The sequence below is a fragment of the Parasteatoda tepidariorum genome, chromosome 2, assembly GCF_982258835.1.
Source record: "Parasteatoda tepidariorum strain Cologne lab strain chromosome 2, Ptep-v5.0, whole genome shotgun sequence".
Lineage (NCBI taxonomy): Eukaryota > Metazoa > Arthropoda > Arachnida > Araneae > Theridiidae > Parasteatoda > Parasteatoda tepidariorum.
In genome coordinates, this window is record NC_141756.1 from 98,290,565 (window position 1) to 98,317,418 (window position 26,854).

Here is a 26,854-nt window from a genome sequence, read left to right on the forward strand (position 1 = left end):
ATCAGTGATATTGATCTTAACATCACAGATTATACTGAAAGGAAAATCAAGAAAAAAGGATGCTTCAATTTTTTCTCGAGAATTTTCAGCCGAGTTTTTAAAAAACAATAAAAGAGATCAATCTGATGTCACACCGTTAACCATCTTCAGAAAGTTGCACATGCTATTTCCGACAGAATGTGACATATTATTGTGATACTTGGAAGCATGTAAATTATTTTTCCCGAAAATGACTTTTAAATAATTATATTGCTGAGAGTCTGGAACATCTGCAGAGTCCTGCAATTGACATTCTAATAATTATATTGCTGTGATTGTGTAATATCTGTAAATTATCTTTCGCAGAAAATATAATATTTGGCAAGATTAAAGTGTCTTTTATTTATATTTAGAGTAAGAAAACATGTGTCTTATTTACAAGTCATCACTTAATCATAAAAAATACTTCTTATTTCGAATATATTATTCCAGGATTTAACACATGGATAGTTAGTGTAATACATTTAAATGTTTGTTTTTTTTCAATTACCTCAACATGCATTTCATTTCAAATAAGATCAATAGAAACTTGCATACCAGCAGTCATAGCCAGCTAGTTGTTGAAGAGTTAACAGCCACGAGAAAGGAAAGAAAAATGACTATTAATTACAATACAACTTTTACTAAATAATCAACTCAAGAAGTTTAATTTGACTTCATAATATAACATACCCTCGAATAACTACGGAATTCAGAAACGTTTTTTATAGTGATAGAAAATGTTATATTAATATGAGGTTTTAATAAATTTAAATTTTTAAATTAATATAATAAATTAAGATTTTTGTCCATCACTGCAAATAAATAATTTAAACGAATATGTAAAAGGTAAAGTGAACAAATGGTGATGATCAAATGTTCCGTTAAGAAATCAAGAATAATTTGGTTTGCTTAATTTTTTTTTGTTTTAACTAATTACCACACGAAATAATATTATGTAGAAACCTTAATTGTTACAGAGTATGAAACAGAGCAAAACCTGTAAAGTTGACTACACCTTGAGTTGATCACCTGTCTAAGTTCATCTTAATGATCAATTACAAAACAGAAAAAAAAATTCCTCCTTCATAAGTTGACCACTTGTCTAAGAAAGTCACCAAGTTGTTGATCCACAAGCAATCAACTTACACAGGTTTTACTCTAATGCATAACATAAGTATCCTTATTATATGAAATTATCATCCACATAAATTTGCTCAGAGCTAGCTGCTAATTTTTATATCTATTCGAGCTTATCTCTTGCTACTTATTTTTTTTAATAACTATTCGAAAGGGAAATATTCCTCAATGGGGCTAGTCGAATTTCTTTTTCAATTGTTATTTTCTGAAAGCGATGTTTAAGAGTTTTAGAAGAGCAACGGCTAAAACCCCTAAATCGCTCAAGGACGAAATTGCGCATATAAGTACACTCACACCTTTTTTCTCCGTACTCAGGATACGCATTTCTTATTGATATCCAAAATTATCAATTTACATTGAAATATTGTTGTTTTTTAATAGCATAGATTAACAGTGAAGTCTGTTAAGTCAACCATTTCTGTTAATTGATGACCTTTCTAAGTTGATCTTAATGATCTATTTCAAAACTGGCACAGACAATTAAATTTCTCTTTTGTAAGTTGATCACCAAATAATTGTCCCACGAGTGGTCAACTTACACAGGTTTTGGTGTACAATTAAAAGTTGTAGTATTTCAAGTCATGGAAATCTCACTGCAACCCATGATGCAGCGGCACACAGTTTAGGAATCAATTCAAGTCTCTTCTTTTGCTCTGATCAAACAGAACAAAATTCTTTTTTTTTTTCAAACTGGAAAAAGATGCGAAGTTTTTAGAACGTAATCTCAACAAGCGCGCCGAAAACAAAAACTAGCACTAGCTCGTGATCTACAGGATCTATGGGAGAGCAGTTAAACCTGTTAATGTTGACCGCTTGTGAGACAACAATTGGGTAATCTATTTAGATAAGTGGTCAACTTATAAAGAGGGATTTAATTGTTCCGCCACAAATTTTATAATTGGTTATTGAAGAGTCGTGATGGCTCAGGGGTTAGAACGTTCGCTTTCCAATCAGGAGAAACAGTGTTCAAATCCCAGCGATGGCTTTTTGATACGAATTCCGCATCCGGCTTGCACCGACCACAGTGCTGACGTAAAGTATCCTCAGTGGTAGACAGATCATGGATTAGAGTCCCCTTGTCGTCAGACTAACCGTGGGTAGTTTTCGTGGTTTTTCTCCCCATGCAATACGAATGCGAGTTAATTCCATTAAAAAGTCTTCCTGAAAGCAAATTTCTTGCAATACTTTATTCAGGTGTTCCCGATGTCTTTTGAATTGGGTTCGAAATTACAAGACTACGGAGTTGAACACTAATAGCCGTAAACTCAAAATTGGGTCTGCAGAGGTGGTCAAATTAATAAGTTTCACCGTAATTTGAAGCAGAAATTTTACAGCGCTATTTTCTTTCTCTTTTTTTTGGGGGGGGGGGGCAGAACGCGTGAACATTTTTCCTTTGTTATAAAAATACCTATTTAATTTTTAAACAGTTTAACAAAACAACACAGAAACAATGCCTCCCTTGTATAGATAGCAACCCCTCATAGATAGACAAGAAAAAGACAAAAATGGTGTTTTTATGCAGGTAATCTACACATTTCTAACTTATGCATAAATTCAAGTTCTGAACTTTTAGTTTTATCGTTTCGTGAATTTGGACACTTTTGATTAAGCAACAAAAAGACTACATCGAGTACAATACTTCATTTGACTACGTAGCAATAGCAATATTTAAGTTTCTTCCCATTTATTTCTCAGCAAACACCAGAAGTGCGAGGTCGTGCAACTTTTTTTCCACTTACTTAGAGGAGGGTAAAACTTAACAATCTGTAAGTCAGATAGATTTTTTTGATGTTTGGATAATTTTACCGTGATATATTAATTATTCACAGAGAAAGAATACACAGCTAAAAGTGGTATGATAAGTATTTTTAATTCAAAAATTTTATTACTGAAACATAAAAAAATAAAAGTAATACAAAGTTGTAAATTCGGTTTGGACGTTTTAAAGTGTAGATGATGTGTTTAAACTTGTGTGGAATGTTAATCACAAGTATCAAAAGTTTTGGTAGAATTAACCCAACTGGGAAAATTATTTAGATCAAACAAAAAAACTCCTAAAGTGTTGATCATTGAAACTTGTACTGCACAGCATACTATGCTCATAACATTCCTGATTTGGTCTGAAATGAAATAAAGAGTAATAAGTGTTAATTTTTGAAGTAATTTTGTGCAATTCTTGCTGATGTGTTTTAATATAAGCAGGAAAGGTGTAATTTAAATTTCAATTATAATTTAAAATTATAGCTTAAATTATAACTTAAAATACAAGTTTCATAACAAAATTAAAACAATAAAATCGATGCACAAGGTGTACCGTGAAACTTTTGCACAAGCTTCAAAAAAAATTTTTATTTCGGTAACCAATTTTCTAATTGAAGCAATTTTTTTCTTAAAAATGTAGAGATTTGTTGAATTGCTTTTTACTCTTCTGACACAAGAAAAATAAAATAGTAAATATTTCGCAGAATAAGAAAGTAAGTAGTAAGATTAACTTTTCATTAATTTACAGTTTACAGTTAAATCTTTAATAAAAGTAGTGTCACTCCTCATTAACAAAAATGTATATTTTGTACTATACTTTTTTTATGAAAAATATTTAGTCATTTAGGAAACGAGTTTTGACGATAATAGAAGAATTTACATGAAATTTCTGTGAAAATGCTTCAGTTTCTTTCAATTTCTGAATACTGGACTGAAAAGTAGTTCGATATTCGCAATATGAATCCGTCACTTTATTTCAAAAAGAAAAGCAGATGAAAAGACGGATAAATTCAAAGAATATAAAAGCATGAATTAGAAATCGTAAATTCAGTTTATTAAACAAACTGAAGACTCTTCAAACAGTTATGCTTACAACGAGCATTATTCATGTTGGCAGTATCGACGACTTATATTGAAATGATCTCTTCAAAAAAAATAATAACTTAGATGAAAAAAAAATTTAAAATACATTAAATTGTATAAATAACATTTTAATGAAGACATTTTCATAGCAGTTTAATCATAAGTTTAAAATAATAAAATTAAAGGATAAATTTTCATATGAAAACTCATTGTATACTTGCCCAATCTTTAATATTTTTTTTTATTTTTATATTAGAGGTCAAGAAAAAGCTAATATTTCAAGTTGACTCTATGGCTATGAAGTATTTCGAACAGAAGAGGTTCTCAGAGTGGAAAAATTTAAGTGACAAAATTATTCATGAGTGTCATGTTCTAGATTGTATCAGTATTTCATTAAAAGTATTATTATATTGATTTTAACTGGATGATTATAAATATACTCTTGGAGCCGTGGTTGCTCAGGGAATAGAGCGTTTGCCAACCGATGAGGTGGCCCGGATTCGAATCCCAGGAATGGCTGGTCGATACGAATTCCGTACCCGGTTTGCACCAACCTGAGGGATGACGTAAATTATCCTCAGTGGTAAACGGATCATGTTTTAATGCCGCAAGGCTAACCCTTGGAGGTTTTCGTTGTTTTCTTCTCCATGTAATGCAAATGCGGGTTAGTTCTATCAAAAGTCCGCTACGAAGCCAAATTTCTCCCAATACTTCATCCAGGAGTTGCCTTGTCTTCTGGTTTGGGTTCAAAATTACAAGGCTACGGAGTAGAACATTAGTAGTCTTAAACCCAAAGTTGGGTCAACATTTTAACGACGGTTGTGAAATATAAAATAAAATGTATTCTTGGGTATGTATAAAATGTATTCGCTGCTACGATGAAGCAGCGTGGAAAGTTCGCAGGAGGGCGGTGCTGTAGGCGAAATTTGAATGAAAAGAAAGCCTTGAAGTTTGAACTGCGTCAAGGTAAGTATAAATAATTACTGGGCAACGAACGTTAAGTCAAGTTATAAGCCAATATTATTTCAAATGAAAACCGATTGAAAATAACTAACCAGTTTGGCTTATTTCTGAACACATGATAGAGTTTATTCAGGCTTAATATGTGTTAGGGATATCTCTGCCCACAATAGATAGTAATGTTAAGCTGATTTCTGCCTACACTACGAAATTTTGTTCGTCTGATTTCTGGCCGCTATACGGAATAATGTACGACTCAAATGAACCTCCAATAACGAATAAGTATAGTTTCTACTATTTCCTACCAAGTTAATTTAACTGGGGAAATATAGTTAAGCATGTAACGTTACAGTGATGTTAATTTCTAATGTAAGGAAAATGAGCTTATAAAGACTAATTTTGGCTTAAATAAGTCTCTAACCTATAATATTAACGGGTAAATACAGTGCATAGCTAAGAAAGTTCAAAAGCGAAGCATAAATTGCAAAACTAAACCTAGCAAAACTATCTATCTTAGACAGAACGATATGTGCAAAGTCGAATTCGGGAGAACAAAAATTCAAGAAACTCAAATAATCTAACTTACTAAGAAACATAAATTGAGTTATCGCTGTATATTTAAGTAGAGAAATTACTACATATCAAGAAAAAAAAACTGAGTAATCTTTTTGATATATATTTTTACACAAGTTAGACTTGTTGTTTGTAAGAAAAACTATTCTTTAAGCTTAAATGATTTAGTAATATTAGTCATGTAGTTACATGGTCTTTGCCAGCTCGATACCTTAATCTAATTATTAATTTGATGACTTTAATTATCAAGTATCTATTTATCAATACATTGGGATCATCTTTAGTGATAATAAGAATTATAAAAATATTTTATTTGATTGCTTAATATGGCAAAACGTTTTATTCAAGCCGATTGTTTACCATTCTTTCCAAATTTCGGTCACCCAACATGCTAACACTTTTCGAATCAAACTAACTATCTTCTATAATATCTAGCTAAATATGCAAAAAACATTTTGTGGCACATTTGTGAAATTGCCAATAAGTGAGGAGAATCATATAATACATTAATTATTTTATATCATGGACTTAGATAACACAATTATTTTGATAAATTCATCAAGTATTATAATATCTTTCATCATCCAGCATTTTTTTCCAGTCAAAGGTAAACTCATTCAACACCGAGATGAAATCCAATAATGGGGGCAGAAACTACTCAAACTATACCATGTAATTTGAGCAGAATTCAGAAGAGCAAAATTTGATGATATGAGCAAAAAGTAGAAGGACAAAATTTTGTCATGGGTGCAGAAATCAACCAAACAAAACTATATAATGAAGGCAGAATTCAGCCGAAAAAAACATGAGGGCAGAAATCGGCCAACAAGTCTTTGTCAATGGGGGAGAAATCAGCACATCACAACTTTATCATGCGTGCAAAATAAGCCAAACAAAACTTTGTCATGTGTTCAGAAATCAGTCGAACAAACCCTTATTTTGGGGGCAGAAATCAGCCATTTATTCTCTCTTTAGCAAAGAAAAATAATTCTTTATTCCCTTTGAAACATTAAAAAGAAGTTAAAATAATAATATAAAGTAAAATAAATAAATAAATAAAAATTATCCTAAATTTATCCGTTTATTAGCTACTATTCGCTGTTTCTCAAAGAAAAAATAGTTATTTTTATATACAGAACAGTTTATTCACGTTAAAATATCGAAAAATATATTTAAAAAATAATATTAAAAAAATTAAAAGCATTTAAAAGTCGATCCTCGCAGGGATTCGAACCCAGGGTCTCCGGGACAGCAAATCTAACTTGCCCAAAGCGTTACATGCCATCCCCACGAATATTTAGCTTAAAACACCTCCTCCCGGTTAGTCAACAAAACATATTTTGGATCATTGCGGGCCCACTAATTAGTCTATAAAAAATTGCTTTAGTATTATTGTTTGTTACATTAAACTCTAAGTTCATGCTGAGTTTGCAGTTTATAGGTTAATATTATAGGGAGTTACGGGGTTTCATGTGTGCGTGCCTCCTGATACGAATTTTGTCCCTTTTTCAGCCATTATTCGCTCTTCAGCAGAGAAAAATAATTATTTTTATATATAGAACACTTTATTCAATTTAAAATATTGAAAAAGAAGTTAAAATATTAACATTAAATAAAATAAATAAATAAAAATTATTCCAAATTTATCCGTTTATTAGCTACGATTCGCAGTTTTCCAAAGAAAAAATAGTTATTTTTATATGCAGAGCACTTTATTCACATTAAAATATCGAAAAATATATTTAAAAAATAATATAAAAAAAATTAAAAGCATTTAAAAGTCGACCCTCTCAGGGATTCGAACCCAGGGTCTCCGGGACAGCAAATCTAACTTGCCCAAAGCATTACCAACTTCGCCACGCTTTACATGCCATCTCCACGAATATTTAGCTTAAAATACCTCCTCCCGGTTAGTCAACAAAACATATCTTGGGTCATTGTGGGCCCACTAATTAGTCTATAAAAAATTGCTTTAGTATAATTGTTTGTTACATTAAACTCTAAGTTCATGCTGAGTTTGAAGTTTATAGGTTAATATTATAGGGAGTTACGGGGCTTGATGTGTGCGTGCCTCCTGATATGAATTTTGTCCCTTTTTCAGCCATTATTCGCTCTTCAGCAGAGAAAAATAATTCTTTTTATATATAGAACACTTTATTCAATTTAAAATATTGAAAAAGAAGTTAAAATATTAACATTAAATAAAATAAATAAATAAAAATTATCCCAAATTTATCCATTTATTGGCTACTATTCGCTGTTTTCCAAAGAAAAAATAGTTATTTTTATATACAGAACACTTTATTCACATTAAAATATCGAAAAATATATTTAAAAAATAATATAAAAAAATTAGAAGCATTTAAAAGTCGACCCTCGCGGGGAATCGAACCCAGGGCCTCCGGGACAGCAAATCTAATTTGCCCAAAGCGTTACCAACTTCGCCACGCTTCGCATTCATTTTTATTGAAATAGAAGTTAAATAAAATATATAAAATAAAATATATGAATAAAAATTATCCAAAATTTATCCGTTAATTAGCTACTATTCACTATTTTCCATAGAAAAAATAGTTATTTTTATGTACAGAACACACTATTCCAGTTAAAATATCGAAATATATAATAAATGGCTGATTGGGCTGATTCAAAGACTTGTCATGTGGGTCGAAATCAGCCGAACAAAACTTTCTCGTGTGGGTAGAAATCAACCGTACTAAATTTTGTCAAGTGGGAAGAAACCAACTAGACGAAACTTTGTCATGTGGGCGGGAATCAGCCAGAAAAAAACTTTGTCTTTTGGCCATAAATTAGGGCGGTAAAAATTAGTCATAGGGGCATAAATCGGCCGAACAAAACTTTGTCATGTGAGAAGATATCAGCTTCTCAGAACTTTATAGATTAATTTATTCTTCTTGACAAAACGCTCTTTTCACACTTTTAAATTCGCATTCTGTCGTTTAACCTATTTTCAGCTCCAAATGATGCGTTAATTAACATTTTTGACTTCCTCCTCTTTTATGGAAGAGTGAGAAATATTTTTCCTCGACCTACTTAATAGACCAATTATAATTATTAAGATTTCCCTTATTCCATAAAACGAAACCTTTTTTCGGATTTCAAGATTTTCCCTAAATTTTATTGAGGAGCACTTCAATTTTGTGTATTTGATATTTATTCTCAATTTATAATGGATAAATAAATTTAATTGACCCTTTTTAAAATCCTGTGCCTGTTTTTCCTGCCCGCACGATTGTCACCTTATAAATGCTTAGGGTATTTAGTAATTACCCCGCCACTTTACATATAAAATAATTTTTAAAGTTCTTATCTATATTGAAGTCTAAAAAGTAATCAGTTTGACTGACCTAATCTTGCGTTCTTCTTCAATGATTCATTTAGAATTTTTAGCAATTTTTCAAACATGAATAATGATTTGGAAAAAAAAAGGGTATATTTCATTTAATTTTTATTTTTGATATAGATTCGAAGGGCTTATCATCGATCGATCATCGAGCTTACGATCATCGCTTAAGTCACAAAAAGTGATCAATTTGATCTAATCTTGCCTTCTTCTTCAATGATTCATCGGGTGATATAGCAATATTTTAGAGATGAATAGTGCAAATTCTTGTCATGTGGGTAAATAAAAAACGGGAATATTTTATTTAATTATGATTTTTCTATTTTTGATATGAATTCTAAAGACTTACAACAGGCGGGGTTTACGATCGTCATGTAAGTCGCATATTTAAGCCTAAAAACTTTCATACGTCGCATATTTTAGCCGAAATATAGGAAGAAAAAAATTATGATGACAAAAAATAACTTGGACACATGCAATACAAAATTTCAAATTTCATTAAAATCTTACAAACTTAAAAAGAAAAAAAAATTCAAAGGAACTTGAAAACACCTCTACTAGTAATATGTTTAAAAATCCCAAGTTCTTATGAACTTAAGCTCGAAACTTAGTCTCTAAGATGGATTAACGGATATTGGACTTAGATATGGAAATAAAAGGGTAACAAAAATCTTCCTCAAAGCGGAATTCTGAAAAAAAAAACTTCTCACAGCATTAAGTGACTTTAACTGTGTGTCATGTAGCACAATCCTGTTGGAAGATCATGTTCTTGTTTAAAAGAAAACAGAATATACTATTTATCGAAAAGACTAATTAACGCAAACCTTGAAATGAATTTTAACACTAAATAAAAGAAGAAAAAGATTTCCTTCGTTGTCCCATAACAATATTAATTAAATTTGACGCTTCATTTTATAACTCTGTGAACTATAACTCTGCGAAGATTTATTACGCTGTGGAATATAAAAGTGGTAATACCTTTCTATTCTAATTTAATTATGAAAAACTAGAAATTAAGGGGAAAAAAACAAATTTGTTTTATGCTTTTTTTTAGCAAATAACCGAACACTGAAATAAGTGCTGTATTTTAGCTATAAGATAGAGCAAAGAAATTTGGGAGCAATAACTTAAGTCTTCTTTGTTATTCTATATATTGTAGGGTATCTACCACTACAAAAATACAATTACAATTCACTAGTATATAAGACGTGTTAACTCGATTCTATGATAGAGTACCTTTTCATAGATGAAGGTTGACATTGTCGATAACAACTCTCTCCCTATATTGGTGACCCGGACGTGATGTGAACACGCCTACCTTGACAGTTACGCCTACTTCGATTTGAACACGCCTACTTCGACGGATGGTCCACATTGAACAATGGACTTGCTACTTGTGACTGCGACATTAACCACCTCCTCGCACTGTTGCTACTCAGTCTCGATTAAACGCAACGTCGGTCGGCATACACTCGACTTCTAAAGGCAACATAGGAGCAACCACGACCGTGAACTTAATACAGCGCTTACGAACAGCAAAAGTACGGTGATGTTAATACAGCTCTCCCGGCTTCTCACAAAACTGCAATGAATCTACTAGTGGTATCCATTCATCGAATTCTATCACAGATATAATTCTGGTGGGGGAGTACTGTAGGGTATCTACCTGAATTATATCTGTGATAGAATTCGATGTATGAATACCACTAGATGATTCATTGCAGCCATTGTAGGGTATCTACCACTACAAAAATACAATTACAATTCATTAGTATATAAGACGTGTTAAATCGATTCTATGATAGGGTACCCTTTCATAGATGAAGTTTGACATTACTCTCTCCCCACAATATTTTGAACCTGACATTTTGGAGAAATTATAAATTAGTACATTATTTTTAAGCTTAATTCATAAAATGTCAATTCATTGTATGCTTACTTATTCAATATGCAAATAAAAAGAAACTTATTATTTTTTTGTTGTTTTTTTTTTTATTTTCTGTGATATTCAATTTACATATTTTAAACTATTGTATCATAACAATGTTCTAAATTGAATTGCACATTTCGAAAAATTGTAAGACTTTCACAGCAATTATGTCTTTTATGACGTCAATTTTTTTTTTTTTTTTTTTTTTGCAGATGGAAATTTTTCACAATGATGTCAGCTTCTTTGAAGTCTAATTATTTTTCTGTGATACAAAACTTTCACTTTAACTTCTGTGACGTTCTGTTGTTTCTGTGATGATCAAATTACAGTTCTTATATTTCCAGCCGAACATATTACTAAATTAAGTTGCATAGATTGGCAGATGTAAGGCTTTTACAACAATGTTATCCTTTATAGTGCCTTTTTTCTATCTTGGAATTTTTTTTTTTTTTTTTTTTTTTTTTTTTTTTTTTGAATTTTCATTTTACAAACAAAATGCACCATTAAAATTTGCAAATTTCGATAGAAATAGGGTGCAAACTTTTTCTTAGATGTTCGAAAATGGTATGTTCAAAATTTAATTCTTTTTGAACAACCTGCTAAACACTCTTGACAGGAAAGCGAAACAGCCTTTCTTTTTTATTTTGTTTCCAGCTTTTTCATCGCTTCCGCTGTCTTCTATGGCCATGTATTCCTCTTCATCACTTCCAGCTCTTAAGCAAGACTCACAAGAGTCATATCTCCAATATCTAAAATTTAAAGAGAATATTTTCGCATTACTATGAAGTTCAAGACTGTATTTCATGTTAAGTAAAATTATCGTTTATATGCAAAATTTTATAGAGAATAAATTGTGTTGAATTTTGGATATAATTTCGAGCTCACTGGTTTTCTAACAATACAATCTATTTTTTACTTGTTACTGGAATACTATTTTTTCATAGAAAGTAAATTTTGTTTAAATTCAGCTCTCCCAGATGTTTTGCAAAAAGCAATGTTTTTGTTTCATGAGCTTGTTGTGAAAGTAGAAAATATTGTGGAAAGTAAATTGTCTTAAATTTCAGATAAAATGATTTAAAAATAAAACAGTGCTTTTGTTACACAATCTAGTTTTAAAAATACTAAATTTTGCAGTTACTAATTTGAGTTGAATTTTAGTTGAATTTTTCAACATACTAGTTTTACATCTTGTTTTATAAGTTTATATTTGATAAAAAAAAAAGTTTGATTATTTAAAATTATATGCATTAAAAATTTTAATGTGAATTTTGTTTCCTTTAATATGTGATTATGAGTCGACAGTTTGTTCTTCGTTGAAATCGTACCGGACAACAATTGGAATTTTTCAAAATTTAGAGATCTTGTTTCATAACAGGGCTTTAAATTTTTATAATGTTTTCGAATTCGAAAGTCTTGTTTCATGTTATTTTTATGAAGCTCGATTAATGCCTTGTTTTAAGGATGTTTACGATAATTCTTGTAATTAGAGTTTAAAAGGAAATTTGCAAAAAAAAAAGTTTTTTTTAATGAAATATCAGCGAACAGTATATCAGTGCATCATTATCGGCGCATCAATTTTCAAATATTGTTCTTACTTTTAAGGATTCATTTGATTGCAAATGTATTTTTTTAGTTGGAAGGCGAGAAAATTTATGATGCTATCAAGAAATAAATATTACGAAAAAAACTGCAATATTTCGCCTTTACAGAAAAAAAAAATCTCTATTGCTTAACTGTGAAGTTTTTTTGTAATAAAAATACAATGTACAATTTTTTTGTTTTGTATTTTTTACTTCTTTCGACAAATCAATAAAATTATCTTAATTATCAAGTTTATTGCCCATGCAAGAAACAAACTAATGTCTCAAGAACATATACTTTTTCGAGTCATTTATAATCGTTAAAATTTTAAGTTTTATCAAGATATGAAAACAGATATTATGCGAATATGAAGTATTACTATAAGTAAAAGGAAATGGAAATTTTACATAGAAAAAAATTGAAGCAATACATATGTTTTATGACTGAGTCTCTAATTTAAAAAAAAAATCTTGAAACAGTTTAAATACCTTTTATCCGGAATGCCATACTCGATAGAATCCTTGTCATGGACTTTATCCATGCTGTACAGTTTTGCAATCATTTCCTCAGTAAAATAACTGGAATACACCTTTTCATCTCTATCACTAAAAAGAAAATTAGTAATGAAATTTAGCATATTTTCTTGCTACATAAATTTTTTATTGAAAATGGTGTGTTTTGTAACTGTTTTTAGATTTTGAAACACAACCAATTGTTTCATGACATCATTCATGCTTAGTGGCGAATTAGATCTTTCTGATTTAGTATGTTTTGGTTCAATCACATATAAGGGCATCGTTCCCAAGTTTCGTTATTATTTTTTGAGATAACACAGAGATGATTTTATAATTTCAAAATTCAGAATGATTTACACCAGTCACTTGCATGTTCCATAATAATGCGCATCGAATAATTATTCTGCGTCATTTTAAGTAAATTTATCATGAATTTTTCTCAACATTGAGTCATTTATAAAAATAAAATTTATACGAACTAAAAATATAACGGAAAAGTCAATTTCTTCCAATTTAATCTTTAAAACAATTTTTTTAAGTAATACGAATAATATTCAAGATGTGCTACAATTAAGTTAGCAATACAAATAGTTTTGCCAAAAACATTACCACGTAATTAAAGGACATACATATTAATTTACCTTTTCATTTCAACCACCTCATCTTCGTCATTCATATTATCTCCATCAAATTTATTATCCATCTCATTCTTAAACTCCAATATCATTCTCTCTCTAAAAAAGAAATAATTCTCATAGAGTTTTTTTTAAGCTCTAATTATAAATTAAGTTACGGAATCTGACGCAAAAGCGCGGTTTCTCTTAATAAAAAAAACATTCGTTTCATTCAATGTATTTGGATTTTTGACTTTCAAAAAAGTAAGAACAAGTAACTGAAAATAAGGTTCGCTTGGTTTAGTCAGGAGAACTGTCTGAAATTTCAACACTTTTATTGCGTTTTACTTTTTGTTAATTTCACTTCTTAAAATAATCTGGAAACATTATTAAAAATAATAACTTTTTAATATACCTTTCCTCAAACTCATCTTCATCTTCCTCAGACATAACCTCTGCCTCTATCTCAATCATATCCTCATCACTTTCAATGCTAAAGATATAAAAGAAAACAATTCTTTTAATTTGAAAGGTAAAAATAGAAATTTTTAAGAAAACAAATTTTTTAAATCTAATATTTATGTTGTATATAAGTTTAGTTCAACATTTTCAAACATGGACTTTGTAACAACTGCTTATAACTTCATTCTAAGCAGCAGAACATTTGCTTGCTAAGAATTATGATGCTTTCAAATTATGTTTAAAACAATGATTTCATTTTTAACGAAATTATCACGGGCATCGGTAATTTCCATATTCTTTAGGTAGCAGAGCTTTCTGTAAGACTTAGAGCAGTATTTATGTTGTGCATTATATATGTAAAATGTATCTAAAAGAAATGTTTATGCATATTTTTGACAATAAAATAGTTGTCCTAAAATATCCATCAAAAAACAATATCCTTTATTTATTGCTTTTTTCTAAAATTAAAATTTTTCATTTTTTTGGAAAATGGACCAAAAATTCATCTGGGTCTATTATAAAGTCGCGTTATATTTTAATATTTTTGACTCAAATTTTTAAACAGACTTGTTGCTAAAATAAAAACGATGTTTTCTTTTGTGTGTACGAAGGGAACAAAATAAATTAATAGTAACATTTTTCATTGAATTACATTTCCAACTCTTACATTCCAGTTCCAGTTCCTAGTTTCCAGTTTTTACATTCTGTTTACATTTGCAATTTAGATTAGCTACGAGTGCATCCTTTTCCGAAATAACGAGGAAAAAAACTATAATAAAAATTAAAAAGTTGAAATCTGATATTGAAGAGAATCGCTACTTACTCAACATCGACATCGTTCTCATCCACTTCAGTTTCCTCATCATAAGCTAAAATATTTGTTGAAATAAATCTTATTTAGAAATAAATTAAATCTCTCATTTAAGAAAATATATTTTTCCAAAATTTCAAAGATACATTAACGCCATTGTGAAATAAAGTTTTAATATATTGCAACACTAACTTTCGTCTTCGGCTATTTATATTTAAACTAGTTTAAATACATGCAGAATTTTCAAGGCATATTAATGCTGCTCTATCACCAACAAGTGAAATTGTTTAGCCTTCATTGTAGCAAACGCTACTGACATCATGTTTTTAAGTTTCACACTAGTTGTTTAAAAAAGGTTTCGATAAACGAATCTTACAACACTTAGTTTCTTGTTGGTGAATCATATCTTTGCAAAAGACCTTATTCTGTTACAGAATCTTTTATTTTTCTTTCCAAAAACAATAAAATAGTATTTGCATCTTTGCAAAAATGTCTACAGAAGATAGTATTAAAAGGACATTATGGTAGACAAGACATATCCAACATATTTTGGGAAAAGTGACACTTCTAAATTATTCAAGATAGTAAAAAAAAAAAAATTTTAATGAAAAGAAGTACGCTATTTATAGACTGATTATTAGAGTTCTACGGATCCTTTTTATTATGAATGACTTAGTAGATGGCATTTAAAAAAACAGTACTGCGTAATAAACAAAGTTTGAAACGTATTTTTTGTTAATAAGAACAATTTCAGAGGTTCACTTAAGTAATTAGTTAAGTTCAGTTAAGTAATTAAAAATCAAATAATAGCTTGAAACATTTAATTCTAAATAATTTATTGAATGGTCAGTACTCGGTGTGGTATTTAAATTTGTGGTTCAACAACTATGTTAGGATTGGTTCTACAAGATGCTTATAAATTTTGCATTAAGTGAATAACTTATTCTTAAACAATATTGTGATTTTATTACGTCCATAAGAAAAACTGAAGCCGCGCTTCTTTCTGTCGCTATTAAAATCACGGCAAAATAATGAACAAGATTTTTAAAGATGCAAAATTTCCTAAAGATGGCATTTTTCCCCCTAAAATTTAATTATCCAATAAGTTTTCCCAAGTCACTGTTCAAAACTCATTTTGATAGTCTGTCGCATCCTTCCAAAAATTAGTCTTCTCTGGTTGAGTAAGAAATATTTTTAGGATGTGTATTTGAAAGTAACACTTGGTTGCAAATAAAAAATTTTAAATTAATTAATAGTAATTTATTTAAATAATATGAAAATTATTTTTTTCAATAAATTGTAACATTACTCTGTTAAAAACTTTTAGCACGGTTGCCACTCTTTGGCTATCACTCAATAGACTATGAAAGAGTTTTAGTATGTTCTGACTGATTCGTTTCATTTGGTTACGAATGAAATTTATTTCTAATCTTCTTTAAACTTATTACAAAATAATTAGTAAAGAAATCTTGTTCTGTTGTACAGATATTAAAAGCAACTTTGTGTATCTCAGCTAAAGCAGTGGTTAACCCAACTGTGTCCTTTCTCAAAGACTAGCTATTTTTACAAAGGGGTAACGTGTTACTAAAGAAAATAATATTTTAGATTTAATTAAAAAATTATATTACTTTGCTGATTACGTTAGCACTTGTTGTAAAAAAGGCAAAATTTTTCCACAGAATGAAATGTTCCGTATATTATTAATAAATGTTTTTAATAATATATGTCATAATAAACCAAAGTTTTAGCGAATTCAATTCTATCTTTCATGCTACTGCAAGATTTTAAATTTTGGGATAAAACTTGATTTTAATATGTCCTGTTTTATCAAATAGTTTCCTTCGGATTAGATTTTCTATTCCTTTCCTGTTTATAAAATTGTTTAACATTACCATTTTGGCAAAGGTGTACTAAAGCAGTAGTGCCAATAAACTTACCAAATTAATACCTGACAATAAATTGTCAAAATTTTATCATCCTTTATATAGTTCTTTACAGACATTTTTTTACTTATTAAACTTATTAATTATTCAAATAAGGTGAAAAAATGCAGCATGATATAAAATATTATTTTTATATTACAAACCAACGTAAAACTAAAAAAGTATAAATTTTTTTGAAATGTTTATAATCAATTTTATGAAAATACGAAATCTATACTTTGTTTATGTTTTTACATGTCTCTAAAAACATTTCATTAATTGATTGAATATTATATTGGACCTGAGAATTTTTATTGGACTATCCTTTATGTTCAAAGCTGTATCAGAATGAATATTGAAGGGTCTCTTAAAATCTATAAGAAAATTATAATTTACAAAACCGAAACTTTTTTCTCATATTTATTAAAAATTCCAGAGAAGCATTTATACTGTACACAAGTTTTAGATAGTCCTTAACTGTTCTAGTCAGGTATCCATAAATATTTAAAATTACAAAAATATGAAAGATATGATTTTTATACATACGATTAGGTCTGGGATATTTCTCCCGTTCCTTCTCCCAATTATTCAAGAGAGCAAATATATAATATTCACTCATTTTATCAATAAGCGCCTTTTTGAATTTTTACTCAAAAAGTAAGTAGTTCACTTGAGAAATCTCAAATAAGAATGAGAAATGAATTCTTTTTTATACCTTTGTTGACGGATTTAAAATATTGCTTGTCAACAATGTTTTAAAATCATACTCATTGTTCAAACAATGGCATAAATAAAGTTTTTCATGTATTTATGTAACAGTTTATTAAACTGATGTATTGTTGTAAATATTTTTAGATTATGTTAAATTGTTTAGTACAAAAAAATAATAATGGTTAAATGCTTCAAAATATAGTTAAGTTATTTCACTTTTTACACTATATATTTCATTTTAAATACGGCAGTGACGTCATTAAAAATATATCGGGGTAACCAAAAATGAAATTTCATCAAAATTAAAATAAAATTATCACCAAATCAAGGGGGCCCCCGATTCTACACCACTAGAGCCGATAATATTAATATTCTTATGATTAAGGGCATAATTCTAAAGATTTAGCACATGTTAAACGTCAGGGGTCATTTTCAGAGAAATGTTAATTTCCTAACGTCTTGGTTTCAAATATTATATTCCATAAAAGGACAAAATATTTTAATCTTTAAAATTTCACTCTTCAAGTCCTACTGAAGTTTTTGATGTTTTTCCACTCATTGACTAACATAATCTTGATGCTAACCATCTATAATTCCATCATGAATCATTATATTTTTTGACGGTAACCAACATTAGTAGCCATCACCCCAATGTAGGAATTCGGACTGATTTATGATGGTCCAACATACGAATAGCGAATTCAGACAGATTTATGATGGTCCAACATACGAATAGCGAATTCAGACAGATTTATGATGGTCCAACATACGAATAGCGAATTCAGACAGATTTATGATGGTCCAACATACGAATAGCGAATTCAGACAGATTTATGATGGTCCAACATACGAATAGCGAATTCAGACAGATTTATGATGGTCCAACATACGAATAGCGAATTCAGACAGATTTATGATGGTCCAACATACGAATAGCGAATTCAGACAGATTTATGATGGTCCAACATACGAATAGCGAATTCAGACAGATTTATGATGGTCCAACATACGAATAGCGAATTCAGACAGATTTATGATGGTCCAACATACGAATAGCAAATTCAGACAGATTTATGATGGTCCAACATACGAATAGCAAATTCAGACAGATTTATGATGGTCCAACATACGAATAGCGAATTCAGACAGATTTATGATGGTCCAACATCCAACAGTGAAGGAAAAAGTAATAAGTTTATTCAGTCGCGTAAATACTTTTATAACTTTGTAAGCAATATAAATGTGAACCGACACTTTATTTCAAAAAGAAAAGCCGATGAAAAGATAGATAAATTCAAAGAATATAAAAGCCTGTATTAGAATAGGTTCTACGAGTGGGAAAATTTAAGAGCCAAAAGATTTGACAGACGAAATTTGAATGAACAGAACGGCTTGAAGGTTGAACTGCGTTAAGGTTAGTTTAAATAAATACTAGGCAACATAAGTTAGGCCTAGTTATAAACCAATATTATTTCAAATAAAAATAGATTGAAAATAACTAACTAGTTTGGCCTATCCCTGCCCAGAGTATAAAGTTCATTAAGGCTTACTATGCTAGGTTAGTCTTTTAAAGCTTCTGCTATGTTTGATAGTTTTGCTAGAAAAATTTCTGCCCACATTACGCTATAATGTTAGGTTGAGTTCTGCTTACATTTCGAAATTTTGTTCGGCAGATTTATGTCCACAATATGGAGTAATGTACTGCCATTCCGAAATTTATGGATTATGTTATTTAACTGGGCAAAATATAGTTAAACATGTAACGTTACAGTGATGTTAGCTTCTAATATAAGGAAAATGAGCCTATAAAGACTAATTTTGGCAAAAATAAGCCCCTAAACTATATTAACGGTAAATTATAGTACATAGCTAAGCAAGCTCTATGAGAGAAGGATAAATTGCAGAAATAAGTCTGACAAAACTACTTATGGTTTAAGAACGAAATGTGCATTCTAGAATTCGGGAGAACAAAAATGTAAGAAATTAAAATAATCTAACTTAGTAATAAACAGAAATTTAGTTATCACTGTTTATTTAACGGGAGTAATAGCTACATATCGGAAAAAAATGCTGAATAATCTTTTTGATACATATTTTTACCCACGTTAGACTTGATTTGTAAGAAAAACTATACTTTGACCTTAAATGATTTAGTACTATTAGTCATGTAGTTACATGGTCTTTGCAAGCTCGATACCTCTCTCTAATTATCAAGTATCTATTTATCAAACAACTGGTCATTAGGGTCATCTTTAACTAAAGATGATCCTAAGGACCAGTTGTTTGATAATAAGAATAGGTATAACAATATTTTGTTATTTGAACACGTAAGACGGCAATCGTATAATACGACCTGATTTTTTTACCACTCTTTCCAAAATTCGGCCTACCAACATACTAACGTTTCGAACTAAACCAACAATCTTCTATAATCTCTTTCTAAATATGTAAGAAACTTTTGCTAGGACATTTATCAAAATGGCAATAAATGTGGAGAACCATATAATTCATTAATTTTCTCTTGTCAAACACTTTGATAGCACAAATGTCTTGATAAATTAATTATGTGCAGTAATAAAAATTATTTTTTTCTATCGTTTGAAGTTCTTAATTAATGAACATAAAATCAATTAAGTTCAATAACATTTTTATATGATAAAATAACTAGTTTCTGATAAATATTGCAGAGAAAATTGTGAAAATCATGAGCATTTTGTAATTTAGAACGAAAATCAACACGGTAAAGAAAAGTCTCTTTTTAAATTAAGCACTTTTTACTAACCCCGAATAAAAAATAAAAAAAACCTTAAAAATTTTTAAATTTAAATCAAAAATAAGTACCTTTAAGTGCTTTTTAAAAACGCTACGCACCCTGTTTTTTAAAGGAAAAAAACTTAACAAAGCGTTTATTATTTCTTAATAAAAACTGCAGAATTTTGTGCCAGAGAGCTTAAGGAGTTTTTTTTTTTAAAAAAAGCTTTCTGCTGACTTTTTACTTGTGTGTAGCTTTAATAGGTAGCAAAAATACTAATATTGGTACAGTCTATTTTATTATATTTTATTTTATTACCGTCGTTGAGCAGCCGACCCAATTTTATGGGTTTACGACTGCTAATGTTCAACTTCGTAGCCTTGTGATTTTGAACCCAATCCAGCAGACAAGGGAACTCCTGGATCGAATATTGGAAGAAATTTGCCTTTGTGGAGGATTTTTTTTGATGGAGCTAAACCGCATTTGCGTTACATGGAGAGAAAGACCGCGAGAACCTCCCACGGTTAGCCTGATGGCAAGGAGACTCTAACTCATGATCCGTCTACCACTAAGGATATTTTACGTCAGCACTGTGGTAGATGCAAGCCGGATGCGGAATTCGTATCGACTGGGTTTCTACAGCAAAAGTTATTTTTTAGTTGTATTTGATTTCGCTATTAATGTATTGAAGGTTAATATTTGACGTGCATAAATGATATCTAAACAGTTCAAAAGGATGATATAATTGTGTCTAATTATTTATTTTTACAAAGGATTTTTTTAAGTATTAAGTTTTTTTGTTCTTTTTACCGGTAATTATTCAGTGTATCTAAAGTCAGATTCATCTTGATGCCTTTTTTTTTTTTGGATCGTGGTCCAATAGATGCGACTTTTTGAATAGTAATTAGGCTAAACGCTTGATTTGTTTCCTTTTTATATTCATTTCAGCCAGATTCTGCCGGGAAAAAAGAGCCTAACTATCAATTTTTAGGGAGATGACTTACAGTCTATACAAAATGTAACTATATAATACTGCCCAGAATATTCTCTTATCTGCTGCGGAAATACTTCGTTAAATATGTTAATATAAAGAGATTAAGTCAGAGAAAAAACCTATTCAGAGAAATAAGCGAAAACGTCTTAGCAAAAAGGAAAAATCTGTTATAAGTATATTTGTTTGTATTGTAGATAATTTATGAGGGAGCTAGGTATAGAATGTTTGTTGTTCAAATATTTTATGTCTTTCCAGGTTCAATACATGTAAATACAAAATTGGTCCTGTATTTCAAGCCTGTAGTGGTCCTATATATTTTTACATAATGTGGTCTTAGAACGGCTTCCGATATTGGACAGAGATTGAGGTGTATAAGTTTCGTAATAATAGTTCCTAGAATGGCTTAATATTCTGGATAAATATTTATTTCTATATAGGCCCCCTATAGGTCTACCATATAGGCAACTAATGGGGTATTTATATTTTTTTGTGCTGGAAAATGATTTTGAATTGAACATTGAACCAATATTACATTAATTTCTATATCGACTCTTATAGTTGTAACACCCAGAACGTTACCCAAGGCAAGGCGGCGTTACGTTTGGCAAGTCGGCTAACCAAAGATTTTGGAACGACAATGTTTTTGTTTTTTTTTTATTTACGAAAAACTAACGTTTTGGAAGAACTTAAATATTATGGTTTTTTGGACAAAAATTATATGAACTTGAAATTAATCGAACAAGAAAGTGAATAAGAAAACACAAACAACCTTGTATTTGGATTAACTTCTTAAATGTAAGATGTTGTCTTAGTTTTACATATATTTAGTTTTTTTTTTTTTATAAGAATAAGATATTAATCTCTAGCGTTTATAATTCTCAGAATGCCTTACCTGAATTAAATTAAAAATTATAATTTCTGTAAAACTGTTCTGATAAATTTAAAGCCATCTTAATTAGAGGTTTATTTTTAATTTACTGATCAAAATAAGTCTAAACTTATAGGGTTCACCTAAGACTAATTTCTAATGGTTGGGAGAGGTTAATTTTATAGAACTTAAACTATTTCAGATTTAAAGAGTCTTGAAAGTTTAATCAAAATTTATTAGCTTTTAATAATAGACACTAGTCATTTTTACTACCTGTGACTTTGGTTTTTATAGTGTTTAAACTTGCTGCACTCTATCTATACTTAACTAATTTTGCAAAATGATTTTTGATAATATTAAATATTCGAAACTGTAAGAAATTGAGAGCTGGAAAATGTTCAGTTCCAATGCTTAAGTTTATGAAGGAAACATGGTTTTTCGGAAACATTTAGTTACGCATTTTGTATACCTAAACGTTAATTGCATGTTTTGGCTTAAATTATTTCCAAGCATTTTTATATTATACATGACAGGACATGCTCAATGCATATTTGAGAAGATTCATTTGGGATAATTTCTATGCGTAAATTTTCACTAAATTTTTGTCTAGAATTTTTAGTCTTTAACTATACAACACTCTGTTTAACGAAGCATTTAAATTTCGAAGATCTCATTAAATGATGTGAAAAAGTAAATTAGTTTTTAATAAATGTTTCGAATTCAGAGGAGAAACGTTAAAAAGATCCTTTGAATCTTCAGGTTTTAATATTTGTCTGTTTAGTCTAACTCTGTCTTGAGGGTGGGGGGGGTGGGGTTATCGCCAATGTCAACCTTTGTCTATGTAAAGGTACCCCTACATAGAATAGAGTTAACATGTTTTATATACTAGTGAATTGGAATTTTCGTAGTGGTAGATAACATTAAAACAAATAATTATTTAATTAAACCATAATTTTGGAAGTTTTTCTAGGTCACAATCTTAGTGATTTAACTACGAAAATTTTAAAACTTTAACTAGGATATTAAACGCATCTTTTTTTTTAATGAAGTAAAATAAATGTATCGGCAATGTTTAGTTTCGAAACAGTTCTTGCACTTTTTGTAATCTTTATAGTTATATTGTATCTTGTATTTCTCTTTAATGTAAGCAATCTGTTTTCGCAGAAACTGAAATGTATATTTTGTAAAAATATCAATGTGTTTTGATATGAAACAATGTAATTGTTATAGACGCAATTAAAAGAATGTTTTGAAATGTGGTTGTATTAATTAATAAAATACCTATTACTTGAAAGAAGTTTTAAATACTAAGCACACTTTACTCTTTAAAAAACAAAGGAAAATAATTTACTTGTAAGCACTTGCAAATGGGTTGGATGCGAAACTCTTGTATGGTCGTTTTCAGCATCCAGTATAAATGTATACTTTTGGGGGTGAAAACTGAAATTTACTTCAAATCTAATTTTATCTTATTCAAATTTAGTTTAAATGACGAAATCAATAATTCCTCATAATTTATTAAATCTACGTTAGCTCTTGTAGAATAATTTTGAGTGTTTTAACAATACAAACTTTAAATGCGCTGCATTAGTTTCTGAATATATTATTCTTTTGTGACGAGACTTTCAGATAAATGGCGGTTCCAGAAATCTAGAGGACTTCCTGACCTCCTTTAATTTAAATTTGAAATTTCAAACTTCTTTCGGTTTTACCTTGAGTAGAATTTCAATATGGCTCAGTAAAAGCCATATCTTGGCTTTGTAGACGACATTCAGTCCATATTAATGAAAGAGTTAAAGCTAAGGGCATGCAGAAAACTTCGAATTTGGGATTAGGTTTAGTCAGAATGTCGGAAAATTTACAAAATTATCTGTTCTTAAAGTGTAATCATTACATGTTCTTAATCCTAAATTTTTAACAATTTTTTAAACTGAACTCAGATTTTTTTTTCTCATCCTCATTACTGAAGTTAGTAATGTCAATGGCATAGCTGAATAGAATCTTTTGGAGTCTGCTGAGAAGTTCTTGCTTATCAAGTAAATGTCTGTAAAACTCTTAGAAATGAGTAATTGTTTAATATCTTAATAAATCTTAATAGTATCTTAATAGTAATTGCTTAATAACCTTAATATCTAGATAATTGTACTTAAACTAGTGTTAATCTATCATTCGATTAATACAAATTGAAAAAAAAAATTCCTTTTATTTCAAAGAAATTATCAAAACTTAAAGAAGTAAATTATTTCAATAAAAAAAATATGGTAGAAATTATGTGTCCTCTCCACCAACAGCCTTGTTGCAGACATGTGTTGACACTCTCCGTTACTATCTTTAACAAAATAAAAAATATAGAGCGTAATAGAATGCAGAAAAACTTAAAAAGCAGATTATGGCATTGACCTGAATTTCTACAAGTGAGCCGTGGTGGCTCAGGAGATAGAGCGTTCGCCTTCTAATGAGGAAACCCGGGTTCGAATCTCAGCAATAGCTTGTTGATGCAAATTCCACATCCGGCTCACACCGACCATAGTGCAGACGTGAAATATACTCAGTGGTAGACGGATCATGGGTTAGTTCCCTTGTCTCCAGACTTTCAGTGGGAGGTTCTCGTGGTCTTCCTCTCCATATAACGCAAAAGTGGGTTAGTTCCATCAAAAAGTCCTCCACCACGAAGGATAAATGTTTCTCCCAATACTTGATCCAGGAGTTCTCTTGTCCTCTAGATTGGGCTCAAAATTGCAAGGCTACAGAGTTGAACATTAGTAGCCGTATACCTATAAAGTGGGTCGGCTGTTCAACGACGGTTATAAAATAAAATTTTTGCTTGTTATAACGGAACATTCGACGACGATTAAAACCAATCTCTAAAGATAACGAGTGTATAACAGCGCTACCACCTTGGGATAACTCATTTTGCTAGTTATGATGGTGCTGTGAGTGAGGTAATGAGAGCGTAGCGAGAATTTATGTAATCCACAAAATTGGCAGGAGTCAGTAACAGAAGTCAGGACTCGCTTTTGTAGGTCAGAGTCCGATGAATTTTAAGCCCGAGCTCGAATGCAATGCGCATCGAGCTAGAGCTACACAGAACAGAACCAGAGTCCATTGGAGCCTGAGATAAACGTCGGATAAAGACCTATCAAGGAAATTATTTATTTAAAACCTTTTATCGTAATTAAATTTTTACACTTAATGACTGAACGCAACGTGTGTTTAAAAGTAATAAAACAAGTTAATGAGCATTTTATCTGGAGTCAAAGCCAACCCAAGCCCGAAACCTACACTGGTGGACAAAATTAAGACAACATCAGAATTGGACACAGCTTCAATGGGCTAATGTTCTCCTCACAGATGAGTCCAGATTCAGTCTACAACCTGATTCTGGACGGTTATTGATATGGAGGGAACCTGGAACCCGATACCATCCCAGCAACATTAACGAAAGGGACCATTATGCTGGTGGAGGACTCATGGTTTGGGCGGGGATCATGCATGATACCCGCACACCACTCCATGTGTTTGACAATGGTTCCGTGAATGCCCAGAGGTACAGGTAGGAGGTCCTAGAGCCCTATGTGCGTCTTTTCAGGGGCGTTGTTGGCCCTGAGTTCATTTTTATGGACGACAATGCGTGACTACATAGGGCTCTCATGGTTGATGAGTATCTGGAAAGCGAGGATATTCGACGAATGGATTGGCTAGCCAAATCCCTAGACCTAAATCCTATTGAACATGCTTCGATGCTCTTGGGAGAGCTATGGCGATGAGCCAACCTCCCCCCAGAACCATTCTGGAGTTAAAAATTTGTGGAGGGTCTTCCACAAGTCCTCCTTAACTCCCTTATTAACAGCATGCATACTCGTTGTGCATGCTGTCAGTCTGTCAGGGGGGACCATACACCATACTAGAGGCAACACACACTGTACAAGCCTTACTTTTATTGTCATCTTTTATCCTTAAGTTCAGACTAGATTGGATTTATTGGCAATAGGTCTTGCCAGTGAATGGCACTTTTATTTTTGTTTTGCATACTTTATTATCATGGAATAAGCTATATCCATACCAAATTTCATTTATTTATATTCAGTGTTTTTTGAGATATTTGGGAAAATGTCTTCCATCTCTTAATTTTGTCCACCAGCGTATTTAGTAAACTAGCCTGAGCCCGTCTCGGTCAGTATTCTGTTAGGCGACAGTTCAGTTATCTTGAATTAAATCTGTCATGACTCTATCATTTCCCAACCGATGGATTTTGTTTTGCTCTTTATGATTTTTTATGAGTTTTAGATTTCAATATAATTTAAAATTTGCTTTAAATATTAAACTGAATTTAAATTTCAGCTCATTAAGGAACAGTTTATGACATAAAAATTTTTCTATTTCTTTTTGTACTAAAAACCACAGTAGGCAAAGTAATGCATTTTTAAATAAAATAATGAGTTAAGAACTAAATTTAAATTAAGTTAATATTTTTTCAAGTAGTTTCTTCCTCCTTTTTGTATTTGGTTTTGTCCTAGCATTTAAACATTAATGATCATTTCTATGCTCAAATTCAGCTATATTGTTACAGATGTTTGATATCCAATACTATGGTGGCAGTTTAATTTGCATAAAGAAAAAAAATTCAACACACGGAATGAGATATTATGTGTATTATTTAGCTTTTATCTTAAGTGTAAAATGAAAGATACAATTGAAGCTTATGTTATTTTAAAAATATTTGGTCTACTACTTCAAAAATAATTTTCATTTAATGTTTTCGTTGCTATAGAGACCATTGGCTTAAAATTTTCAC

General features: G+C 30.4%; 1 protein-coding gene across 1 annotated transcript; it reads right to left on the minus strand.

Annotated features, from left to right (window-relative positions):
- Positions 1-11,244: 11,244 nt before the first annotated feature.
- LOC122270487 (uncharacterized) lies at positions 11,245-13,656 on the minus strand. The gene is made up of 3 exons (XM_087156181.1): positions 13,567-13,656; positions 12,899-13,015; positions 11,245-11,578 (listed from the first exon to the last, which is right to left on the minus strand). Exons 1-3 carry the CDS (start codon positions 13,650-13,652, stop codon positions 11,407-11,409), a joined length of 375 nt encoding a protein of 124 aa, XP_087012307.1. The 5' UTR covers positions 13,653-13,656; the 3' UTR covers positions 11,245-11,406.
- Positions 13,657-26,854: the final 13,198 nt, after the last annotated feature.

Excerpts from the sequence above, each read along its gene's own strand:
- LOC122270487 (XM_087156181.1), bottom strand. The coding sequence starts at position 13,652 with ATGATATTGGAGTTTAAGAATGAGATGGATAATAAATTTGATGGAGAT. Across the intron at positions 13,016-13,566 it reads GAGGTGGTTGAAATGAAAAG|TGATAGAGATGAAAAGGTGT; the intron begins GTAAATTAATAT and ends TTTTCTTTTTAG. Across the intron at positions 11,579-12,898 it reads TATGGCATTCCGGATAAAAG|ATATTGGAGATATGACTCTT; the intron begins GTATTTAAACTG and ends TTTAAATTTTAG.